This window comes from Pholcus phalangioides, unplaced genomic scaffold (assembly GCF_987345545.1).
Source record: "Pholcus phalangioides strain wild (caught in Gottingen) unplaced genomic scaffold, Ppha-v1.0 ptg000015l_1, whole genome shotgun sequence".
Classification (NCBI taxonomy): Eukaryota; Metazoa; Arthropoda; class Arachnida; order Araneae; family Pholcidae; genus Pholcus; species Pholcus phalangioides.
The window spans coordinates 81,045,839-81,059,003 of NW_028301608.1; the positions used below are offsets into that span (position 1 = coordinate 81,045,839).

A 13,165-nucleotide genomic window follows, 5' to 3' on the forward strand; every position below is an offset into this window, starting at 1 on the left:
ACTAGTGCAAGCTGGTTTCCCATTTGAAAGTCTCCCTGCAGAGAGCAGGCAGACCTTTAACATGAAAATTCAGGCATCTACCATTTTCATGAAGATGGCAGCCCCACTACAACACAAATCAAGAATAACTCTTACAACATAAATATGTTAGTCATGCATTTGCACACCCAGCACTTTCCTGCATGTATCAATTTGTTATAAATTTCTCTGAGGAATGTTTATAAGGTTTATGTGTGGTTAAATAGTATTTACTGTACAGACTTTGATAGTTTATTAAACAAATGATTATTCTAATTTCTAAATTTCCAAATAATGTTTGTTAGAAATGTTTTTACTTTCAAGAATTTCCAGATAAGCCTATGTGAAATTTGGGAAGTTTTATCAGAATAAAAAAAAATTCTTTAGTATAGTGTTTTGTATTTATAGTACGCAGGGCTCCTACTTTTCAGTAAAATAATTTACTTTTGTCCTACTTCTCCTACTGTTTTATTTGAGTAACTTTTTCTACAACCTCTGACAAAGTTCGGTGAATAGTCCTGTAACATTAACATAGATGAAATGTTAATGAAAGTTGCCTTACTGTCATTCGAAATAGTCACCTCCCATTACTATGCACCGCTGAGATCTCCTGTACATGTCCTGGAAACTTTGCAAGAAGTCTTCTTTTGGGATGGAGTTCAAAAGCCTCGTCACTTTTCGCTGGATGTCAGGAATATCGTCAAATCTCTTTCCTTTCAAAGCGAGTTTGAGTCGTGGTAATAGGAACAAGTCTGGAGGATTGAGATCTGGCAAGTATGGTGGATGTTCAATTTGCACTACCCCCTTTTTTGCCAGGAACTGTTTGACGATGTTGGCTGTGTGAGGGCAAGCATTGTCGTGAACAAGAAACCATGAACCACCTTGTGCGTACTGAGATCGTACCCTGCGTAGACATTTCATGAAACGGGTCAAAATTTCAATGTACCTTGCAGCATTCATCATCGTTCCCTCAGGTACTTTAAATTCATCTTTTGTTCGTTCATTTTCCTGTTCTCAGTTAAGAACCAACACACTAAACAAGCACTTTATAAAAGAAGTCTTTCACGGAACACAAACGATGCTCAACTGAACAACGGTGGCGGCAGATGGTCAACACCTGCCGCTACGCATGTGCAGCGTTTTGCTTTGCCAGTGTTGTCAGATCGGCCGTTCTGACTTCATTCACCGAACTTTATTGTCAGAGGTTGTATATGGAAAGGGAATAATCAAAATATTGCCAAATAGTACAAATGTAGTGGATTGCAATTAATGATTCTGCCAAAGCAGAAACTGTATAGTTTTTTCAGGTGGTTTATCAATTTTTCTTTTGCTTTGTTTGAGGGTTGAAGATCTCATTTTGTGTTAATGTTTTGAGTAGTCATTAAAAACTTTTGTCTGGATGGAAAAAATAATTTTGTATCTACTACTTCACGGTCTTGGATATTATATAGTAAGTAACATTCATCAATTATGGTGCACATTTTAGGTATAGGTGAAACAACAGTTTCCATAACAAAGCAGTTGGATGCATAGGCCTATTCTAGGTTTTGTGACTGATGCTATTCAATAGCATTCAGTTGTCTTCTGTATTTTTAGGACATGCAGAGGCATAAACAATGTTTACAAAACTGCAAAACCTGGATCAGATTTGTCCGTGGCCTTCATAATGTTTTTTATTAGCCCCAGGGGAGTATGCAGAATCAACTTATAAGGAGTCAACTTATTTGGAGTTGTAAGAGGGGGTCCAACAGGATTTTCTTCCAGAGAAATTTTTAGTTATTAACCTTCAAAAAACATTTAAATTAACAGAAATTGATTAAAATTGCTGATAGTCATTTTATTAGTCTTTCGACATTTATTTTTTACAAAAATACTAAAAATATTTTGAATTAGAAAATTTTTTTTTCTTGGGAGAGGCCTAAGTCCTCTATGCTCGTCCCCCTTATGTATGTCTCTGATCAGCATTCAATGTGAAGTGGTGGCAACAAAACATATAGCAAAACGTATTTGGAACATAAATGCATATGTGATGTTGACTTAGCTCCATTTTTTGACTAAAAGGTTATACATAAAGCATGTATTTCTCTTTCAATTAAAAACGAGAATCTGTTTGCAATGCATTGCTTTGATCATGATTTATTTTTTTAAGGTTACTCTTGAGACCACCAGAACACCAACAGCATCACAACGATCTATTGTTATTCCTTTTACGAATAAATCAGTTGCTGTTCCTATTACACCTATTGCAGATTTGACTAATGTAGCAACCAACAGTCAGTGCGGTATGTGCTTTTTATGGATTATTTCATATATTACATGGATGAGTTTGAGAGCAATCCCTTATATTTATTTACATTAAAAAATACAAGAAATAAAAGTAAGGGACATATCTCATCTGAAAGAACTTGAAAATTTAGCAATTTTACACTATTAATGAAGGATAGTCTGCATAACCTTTTCATAACAGTTTATACACCCACAGACGTTATTCAGTACTAGCTATAATACCTGATGCTTCCTGGGTTTTCTTCCTATACTGGAAGCATTTAGGAAGTGATAAACCATTGTAAAGGAATGAACTAATGAGAAAAATATTGTTTGGGAACCACGGCAACCAAAAGTCATTGTTGAGGCTCACGGACTATTGTTGCCCGACAGTTCTTTGTCCAACTGTGGTGAACTTTTAGCCTGTCCTTCAAGTTAAGCCTTGTTCTGTACACAGTAAAACTTTGATGTGATGATGCTCTGTGGGCCGAGAAAAAATATTGTTGTAGAGAGATTATATCGTTTTATAGAGAGGCAACGTTATCCTTACATGTGATCAAGTTTGAGCTGTTATCACCTTTTCTACATCACCATTGCTAATACAACCAGAAAATTCACTTTTATGTATTTATGCACTGCTAAAAATTGTAATTGTTAAGTTTATTAATAAAATTCACTTAGATGCATAAATCCCTGTAAATTAATGTCTCTGTAAAATAAGTTTATCACATTGTACTTTTGTGTCTTACACAGAAAGTAGCAATACCAATAACTTCCTTCAGCTTTTGGTGATCCTTTAGCGCAAAATATTGATGTTATCAGATGCCTTCAGTAGGATAAAAACAAGTGACAAAGTGAAAATTGAATTCAAAATGATTTTTAGCAAAATATAAAAAAATATCATTATAATGATTTCAAAAAATATTGCTATACAGGAATTTGTCATAGTAAATGATATCGTATCTGGAGTAATTTAACATTAGACTATAAGCAATTCCAAACATGGTTTAAAAAAATATTGTTGTAGAGGAATTTGTTATATCGAGTATCATTGTAGTGAGGTTTCACTTTATATGTAAAATTTGGTGACAATTGGCCTAAAATTTTAGATTTGTGTATATAGAACATACACACAGGCAGACAGGAAATCAATTTTATAAAGGTTAGAATATATATACTATATGTGGGTCATTCCCAAAAAAGTGTACATTACACATTTTTGAAATGACAAATTCAAACTTGAATTTTCAAAATAAAATTGATCTCAAATTATAGCCAATCTTGAAGTTTAATATTTCATAAGTATTTTTCACTTTTATTTTGTAATATTTTATTTTTGGGTTTTATGACAAAGTCACTGATTTTGTCCACTCTGTTACAAAAACAAATATTCCTGTAAAAAATAATTATTTCTGCTGTTTCGATGGCTTTTCCTGATTTTTTCAAAATAGCACATAGAAAAGTTTATTTTTGACATATATTTAGCTACTCAAAATCAAAATGTTGGTCAATGACCAATCAAGGTCTCCCTTGGGTTCGAACCCGGGACCCTGACAACAACCTTCACGATGGTAGACAAGCATCTTACCACCATGCCACTCGGGTGGTCAGCGTGATTGAGCAGTGCTTAATGCCACCAGAGGGCATTGAACTTCATTCTCCTTGGCATATAAAAAAAGGTACACAGAGGAATTTTGCCTGTACTTAATCTGTTGCAGAGGGATGCTTTTTGATTAGGGATGCCGTTACTCCACCATCAAAGAAAATATGATCAACTGTCAGAGTTCGAGAGGGGAAGAATCATCGGGATGATGGAAGCCAGCAGGTCAGTTCACAAGTAGCCCGCCACTTAGACCAATCTGACTTTCCTGTGAGAAGGTGTTGGGACCAGTAGATGAGAGAGAGGTCTCATGCACTGCGGCCAGGCTCAGGACGCCCTTGGCAGACCAATATCCGAGAAGACAGTTACACCACTCGACAAGCATACACTGTACCAACTGTATCATTGTCGGCTATTGACGAGGCGCCTTGCTGAAGAACACTTGGTATTGCTGCACTCATTAAAATTCTACCTGTGCTTACATTACCTATGCTACCAATGACAACCACTTACCATCACCTGTGTATGGAGTGGTGTCAAGCTCGACAAGATTGGTCTGCAATCGAATGTAACCAGGTCATTTTCAGCAGTTAATCCAGATTCAATTTTGGCAGTGATGACAACCATACACATGTGTGGAAGCCCTGTGGCGAACGCCTCAATCCTGCCTTCACTATACAGCGGCACACCTATTGCACAGCTGGTGTGATGGTATGGGGTGCTGTCGCATACAACACCTGGTCACCTCTAATATCTGTCCATTGTACCATGACAGCCCAGCTGTACGTTCGTGGCATTCTTCAACCACATGTGTTGCCACTCATAGAAGGGCTCCACGGGAGTTACTTTTCAACAGGACAATGCTCAACCACACACAGCAAGGGTGTCACACGAATGCCTCCGCCACATTAATACCCTTCCTTGGCCTGCCCGATCCCCAGATTTGTTACCATTCTGGCACATCTGGGATTACTTGGGATGGCGAGTTGGGCAGCCTAGGAATTTGATTGAACTAGAGGCGTGCTCACAGCAACTGTGTAATGAGATGATGCGGGACCTGTATGCCTCAATGTCTACCCATATAGTATCATTTATTCAAGCTAGAGGTGGTCCAACAGGGTACTAGAACCTCCATTCATTTGTAGTTTTTCGGTAACAAATGGTTTTTTTGCTATCGCAGGGAGTCCCCCATCGAGGGGTTAGCGCACCAACCTCTCGATGAGTATAAAAAAGAAGCCTGCCGTTCGGAATCGGCAATAAATTGTAGGTCCCGGTCTAATTAGCCCTCGTGTGCAGAAAATGACCATGGTGCGACAAAAAATGATCAAATGACAAATGGTTTTTTTGCTTTAATTATTTAATCACTTATATCAATGTTGTACTCACATATATAAAATTTTGTTCCATTCAGACAATTCTTTCTTTGTGCTCAAAGTTTTATGGAAATTAGTGTATTTTCCTGCAACAAACATATGTACATATTTTATTCCTTAAAATTTACGAATTCATTACTCATCGAATGAAACGAACTGCTCAGTATCTGTTATTTCCAGTATGTGACCTTTTACAGCCATTTTAAACATATCAAATGATTGCTGTTGTCTAATAACATCAAACTCTATACATATTCTCAGAGCAAGAAAACATGATTTTTAAAAATTGTTTTAGATAATGGTATATGATATAGATATTGTGATCTCATAGTACTACTTTGTATATTCACTCTTGGGTACCAATCAGGATTTTTATACATGAATAGTAAAACTTTATACAAATAAATTTGATGTACATTAAATAAAATATAATTTATAATATATAATTAAAAATATATACACTGAAGAGCCAAAAAAACTGGTAAACCTGCCTAATATCGTTGTAATTTTTTTACCGGATTCTCGATATTCACGGTACACTCGTGAAATGGTCGTACGTGAAAATCCAAATTTCATCGCTACCTCGGAGATGCTATGTCCCATCTCTCGTGCGCCTACTATAACACCACGTTCAAACTCACTTAAATTCTGGATAACCTTCCATTGTAGCAGCAGTAACCGATCTAACAACTATGCCAGACACTTGTTGTGTTATATAGTCATTGCCAACTGCAGCGCAGTACTCTGATTGGTTCCATATCTCTTTATTTGCATACGCATGCCTGTACCAGTTTTTTTGGCTCTTCAGTTTAAAAAAACATAATATAAAATATAACTATAATTTAACATCTTAGTTTGACGTGTTTTTAATTTTTTTTTTGCCTGTGAACTGAAAAAATGCTTCCCGTAACAGAGTGGACATCATTGTAACAGAGTGCACAGAAATGTTTAACTAAGAGAATGATATCTCAAATATTCTTAATAGGCCAGGCAAATACACTTTTATTTTCTCAAAAATTATATATAAAATGTGACAGGTGACCCAGAGACTCCTCTGTAACCTTTGAAAAACATTCACCCCATGAGCAAATTCTAAAAACATCCCCCCTCGTAGTTTGAATTTTGGTGTGGTAAAATTATTAAAATCTGATCAAAGTGGACACTGGACTTGCTCAGCTGTATATCATATCATCAGGATGATTTTTTCTTTTATTGCAAAGTTTTTTGTTGAAATTGAATAGTAATTTGATGTTGGTATAAATCTTGTGTTTATGCCTCTCGCATTAGTGATCCAGAGTGGGGGGGGGGGGGTAGAGCCTGGAAACAAAAATAAAATAGAAAATAATGGTTCTGTTCCCATAAAATGCAGAATGTATTGGCAAATAACGACCTTTACTCATACTGAAATGAGTGCTCCTTATGACACATCTCCCTGGATCTGTACTACTTTACTTTTGTATTTAATTTAAAAAATAACATGATGAGAATGTGGTAAAGGGTTTAAATTGAATAGATAACTTATTAAATTTAACCTAAAACTTAACCTTTAGTTTTCATTCTGTTACGTTGCTTGAGTTTTTGGAAGACCTAACAGAGTGGACAAATTAGCCTAAATTATTATTTTTCATTATAAATTTGAATGATTGATGGAAACTTTTTTATAATCTGAAGCATATCTCCATGTACTATCACTTGATGCTGATATAAATGGAAAAAAAATCTTAATTATTTATGATAGTGATGTAACAGAGTGGACATTCCACATTGAAAAATCTGGTTTTGAAGACAATGTGAATATTAAGTCATTTTGCAAAAGTCAAGTCCAAAAAAGTTTATCAAGCATTAAAAGTGAACATTTCAATGAGCTCAAAAGTGTTATCAGATTTAATCTGGTATAAAAATATATTTCTCAAATGCCGGTAACAGAGTGCGCATTTTAAAATGGGAAAAATTTTGGGATGCAGAAGAAAAAGCTTTTTCATTAGAAAAAAATATTATTTTATTGTCAGTTTTGTTCATCTATGGAATATATATAAAACATGATTCCAAGTTTTTTGAAAAAAAATTCCAGATTTGCACCAAGTCTCTTTGTTTAACACGTTTGAAGCTGGGACAGCAAGATTTTAAGGCTTTGAACAAACAGTGATTTAAAAAAAAAAATTAGATACCATCTGAAACAAATTAAGAAATGCCATATAAGAGAGAATTAAATGAAATTAGATAAAATTACAGCCAGAATGCTCTGAAGTTTTGTAAAAAAATTATAAAGTTTCTGAAACTGTTTGCACACTTTTTTGGGAATGACCCATGTATTGTTGTAAAAATTATGTAATTAGTTCTAATTTATCCTTTATGTTATTTATTGTTTGTAAATAGTCATTATCTTATGTAAAAATTAAATTAACAGATTTGTTTTTGTAAATCCCCAAATTGGCAATAAACTGTGATAATTTGGTGATGTCATGGAGCCATAGAAATCTGTAGAAAGGAAAGAATCCAGAATCTTCCAGACTTTTTGTCCTACACAAAAGCGCTACTAAAGCCGGACTAAAAAGAGCAGAGTTGAGTAGTTAAATACGCGATCTCTTGTATGTTAGAAAAGCCATATGTCAAGGGCTCTCTGTTTAGCATGTATTGTCATGCATGAAGGATTTCTGTACAGAGATGCACACTTTTGTCTTGTACACACACGTCTATGTCCAATACCATTTCAGTTGACAACCTCTGCTGCCATGAATAAAATATCAGTGTTATTCATTGTATATTTTAGCAGGAAGCTTCAACCTTTAATAGCGTGTCAATTAAATCTGCTTATCATCGTGAGCACACATAAATAAGTAGGGAGGCATCAACTTTTTTGAATTGACCCAAATGTTTTCAATATCTCATTTGATAGTTATTCATATGTCTGCATGTTAATAACAGTCACCAGTATTGTATATGAATTGTGTAATCTGTGTAATGCATTATGGTTTGTACGGTCCTTGACTTCTGGTTGCTCATTGGAAAAATTATTTGTGATCAAGTTAGATGCTGTGGCCAGAATGAAGCTGAGTGCCTGCATATCAATCTGATTCAAAGCTGATTGGTTGCTTGTTGTCAAATTTTCTTAAAAATCCCACTTCAAAAACAATTTAAGTTATGCCAATGTGATCAGTGGTGTTTGTTATCATTAACTGATATGTTTTTAAAAAGATAGCCTATAGTGTGAAAGGGATTGATTTAATTTGCAGTATACCATACATCCACACACACACTGTATTAAAATACTATTCATGTTATTGTTTCTAAATTTATTTCAATCTAGTAATTTAATATTCAATGTAGATGCTGAAGGTAAAAGCCCGGCCTTACGTCAACAACAAGAAATGATTATACGCAGAAAAATCAATGTAAATCGGTAAATATTTATTTTCATATATTAACTCACATGGTTCTGATTCTCTAACCTGTCATATACATCTTATTTAAAATAATGAGCTGATTTGTGTGAGGGGAATTTCTGTATATACTGTTGTTTTGTCTTGGAATACAGCAAAAATGTATTTTTATGATTCTTGTTTGTCTGAATTAAAATTGCACGAGAAACTTGAAACTTTTTCAGATAAAGTTGATTGATTCAATTCAAAGTTCTTAATTTTCTGAATTTGCTATTTGAAGAGGTATAAGAAGTCAGTACAACACTGCAGTGATAATATGTAAACTGCAGAGCTACGTGACAGCCGTGGCTTGTCTACATTCCAAGAGATATGTCTTGTGTCTCTGAAATATATAACGATCAGACTCTCTGATTTGCCTGAGAATTGTGAATGCATAAATATCCGAAAGAAGAATTTTTTTTTTTCAAACAGACGAGGTGATTCGCTCATTGCATTTTTAAGTGCATATTTGCAGAGTATATTTTGCCACTTTTTTAGTGCATATAATCCGGGCTCTAGTCATGACTGTTGTGTGTGAATAGCATGTAATTAAATTTAATAATAGTTCATATTGTTTCTGACCCTTTCGTTGCATTTTCATCAATGCCATTGATAATGTCTCGAAATTGTTCCTACTGTATATTATTCTTGATATATCATTGGTGTCAGTATGTACAGAATTTTTATTCTTTGTCTTAGTACTCATACATTTTTGAATGAGTGTAGAATGACTGAAGTTTTGCACAAAAAACATTTGATAACTTGAAATTATTTTGAAAACTTATTCAAGTAATTTACACATACAGTGGAAACTCCTATGACAAACACTCCCCATTAGCAAACGCCTTCCGTTAACAGATACTTTTTTGAATTACATCTGGGGGCTTTAATGTAATTTACTATCCATTAATGGACACTAGGGTGGGTCGAAAAAAATGATTTTTTTAATTTTGAAATCGCTATGATGCGGAAAAGTTGCCTCCTTTAATAAGAAGAAAAACGTAAAAAATTTTAAAATCGGTTATCTTCCGGGCAGCATCGTACTTGAAGTTTATAGAAATTGACAAAATTGAACATTTTTCTTCAATTTTTTAATATTACTTAAAATTCCACGATCGACACAGTATAATTTGTTGTGCTTAATTTATGGTTTAATAACACAAAATAAATTAATATTGTTAATATTTACCGGTCGCACCAATGTGTTCAAAAAATGGGAATTGACCAAATTTTTGCAAGTTTCATTGCGCAGCTCTATGCCCGTTTTGTTCTGACAAAACGACCCAGAACTCACCACGAGGCGGTGGCTGCACGTTGAGTTCCGCCCACACCCTACCCAACCATCCATACAAAGTAGTGGTGAGTATGTAATTTACATTAAATTTTAAAACCAGTTATTGAAATTGACTAGGATTCAGTGGTTCACTGCTACACACTTCTATTGATTCTATTCTAATTGCACACATTTATATTCTGACTTTTGTGGGAAATCACACAAAACTGATGTTGATAACAGCGTAGAACTGATGTAGCCATTTCAAGCTTCATGTCCACATACTTTACTTGAGGCCTCTGTAACAAGTTTGACGCATCTTTCGACTGTGGATACTTTTTGTTGTCTCGAATGCGGTTAGTGTCGGAATTGATGAGTGAATTGATGATATAATATCACATACTTCTCATAATATTGGGAGAGAATACAACACGCAAGTATTCCAATGAATTATTTCAGTTTAATCTGTAGGTTCAAAATTTATCTTAGGTGGGCATGAAGTATTTGATAGTTTTTCCTTTAGAGGAAATTATTATTCGGATTGTCTTGCTTTCAAAATTTTCCTATATCCAAGCTCTCGAATGTGTTGCTTGTCATCAGTGATCATAGCCAACAGTATATTTTCAAGGTGTGCAAAGAACACATTTTATTCAATTACTGTATTAACAACTTGAAGTAGATTGTCAAATAAATACAGTGATGTTTGATTTGCTAGAAAAACATGTTTAGGGCCGTCAGTAAAATATCAGTTCTTTTTTATGTTGAACCACACTGACATGTATGGTTTCAAGATGAAAGTAACTACTTGTTCCACGTTCTCAGAAGGATTGGACAAACTTATATGCTACCTAAGCACTCTATTTGCCGCAGTTAGCCATCTAGAACGTGATAGAGGACCAGGATCTTGGATTGACAAATCCTCTGGATAATGTCCCGACTTTATTGCTTTGGATATATCAAACAGATACTGCTGGTCTTTGCTCAGCATCTTTCTCTCTCTGTCTACTTCTGGAATCTTTTTTTTTCTCCAACCAAGCACAACTCAGGTGTATTGCCATAGGCAATTTACTACCTAGTGAATTGTGCCGGAAGTGTAAGTGTGTGTACCTAACAGTCTGAGTGTGTATCTAGTGTGTATGATTTTTCAGCGCTGCCATGTATATCTCAGAAGTGAAGTAAGTGATGTGTAGTGACTGAATATTTGTACTGTTTGTAGGCTTGTTGCTCTCTGTGACAAGACTTTTTAACGGGAAGATCGGCTCGCATTTGCACCTCAAAGTTGGGAACCACAGAAAACCAACTTCAGCTGACCTCCACTGTGGCAACTGTGGGGCTCAAACCTGGTTCCCCGCGATGCGAGTCTGTCACTATGACCACTCGACCACCACAGTGGCTACTTCTGGAATCAAACAATCTACAGATTTGTAATCTACTCCAGGGAGCTTTTCACACTCAATAAGCTGTTGTCCAATTAGTACAGAAAAGGATTTTGGCCCTGTGGTTGCACCGCAGGAAAATATGACGAAAAAAGAGTTTGTTGAAGTGCAGTAGACACGCTCCACTGTAGTGGTCTTCCCATGTGCAGCTCTAGCTGACGGATAACGCCATTCTTCCAGCCAGTGTTAGTAACGTTACCATCACACCCGATTACTAGTAGCTTTTCAAGCGATATTTCAAGTTCAGACAGATGAGAAATAATGCTTTGAGTTATGTAGGTTGAAGTACTCGAGGTAAGAGAAACATGTCCAATTGTAGCGTATTGTTATGCTACATTCCCGTGATTCAAGGATCCAAACAATTCAACAGGCAATAAGTGAACTAGGTAAGTTCCAGATCAAAACATTTATTGCTACAACGTACTTAGAATAAGTTACACGTTAGAGTTCAAATGAATACCTGTTAATTCTGAAATTGACAGCAATGATTTGCAAAACGACAAAAATAGGTCTCACCCAAATACAGCCGAGGATCAGCTCCTACTATCAGCGTGACATCGTTGAACAACTCATATGTCCTACGTCGAGAATGAAGTGTCCCTTTTTTCAGGTGAGGCGGATGATGTTGATCACTCTAGGAAGCTTACCTCAGGAATCTATAGGAGTCGGGGCACCATTTCGAAGTTGCACCACTTGTAGAACTCGCTGAATCACACCAATCGGCGAAACATGCTACCGACCATCGCCACTATGTTAAAGACCTAGTTGTACATGAGTGCAGGTTGCGTATCATTGTAGGGATTACCCGACCCTTTCAAGGAATCACATTCCATCTGACTAGAACGCACAATAAACAACTATTAATGAGTAGAAGATTATGTTTGAACCAACTACCTGGACCAGCTGGAGTAGCCTAGCTTAGATCACATTTTTACAACATTAGTATTATCACAACAACAACTAGTTGTTAGTAGAAGTTACTCAGCCATCAACCCCACTGAGTGGAGTGAGAAGATCGAACTGCTCAGAAGTTAGGAGATTGAATGCACAGTTTCAGGTTTATCCAGCCTATTTATAATAGCTGAAAACGGGTCTGTTCTCTGCGCACTGAGAGAACGAGTGTCCTCCGGCACATCGGGAAAACTATGACGTCACTCCTGTTGATTTGCATATCCTAACACAATAGGAATTATTTTGGATATTCTGTATTTCTGATTTGCAATAGTTCGATAACCGTAAACGAAGCTGGCCGGACTTTTACCCACGATATTGGCAAGGCTATTGAGGGTGAGACCAAGACAATGGATTGTACATAATCAGCATAAGTCCGCTGCCCTCCGTTAATTAAACAAGGTAATTGAAAACAAATATTTATTTACAAAGAATAATTATATACATTGAACATAATTATCAAAAGTCGTTGACACAACCGGATCCTCGCCCGGGGGAAGGACTTAGTGTTAGCTAGTTAACTAGGGGGGAGGATTATCGGGACATCTGTAACATGTAACGGGAGACCCCAAATGGGCGATACATTACACAATGTAAGTCGATCCAGGTTCTTGAATCAGAGAATAATGGTCTTCTTTTCTGTTCTTGTGAAAATGCCTGGCGTTCACTTTTTCGACAAATAAAGTATCTTTTCTGCTGTCAAAGTAAAGGCCAGAAATTTCTTCATTAGGTGTGGATGTAAACTTCAAATCAGTCGACACGACTTTTCTTTTCTGATTTTACATTTGTCAACCACATGGGAAACATGTGTATCGGTTATCATTCCGATG

General features: G+C 35.8%; 1 protein-coding gene across 9 annotated transcripts in view; it reads left to right on the forward strand.

The window, feature by feature from the left end:
• Positions 1-13,165, forward strand: part of LOC149076789 (sentrin-specific protease 6-like) — a 130,111-nt gene that overhangs the window by 18,527 nt on the left and 98,419 nt on the right. For all 9 annotated transcript variants that reach the window (XM_089244509.1, XM_089244511.1, XM_089244514.1 and 6 more), the window contains exons 4-5: positions 2,168-2,300; positions 8,584-8,656. In XM_089244509.1, coding sequence (XP_089100635.1) covers positions 2,168-2,300; positions 8,584-8,656 — 206 coding nt within the window. The remainder of the gene's footprint in view (positions 1-2,167; positions 2,301-8,583; positions 8,657-13,165) is intronic.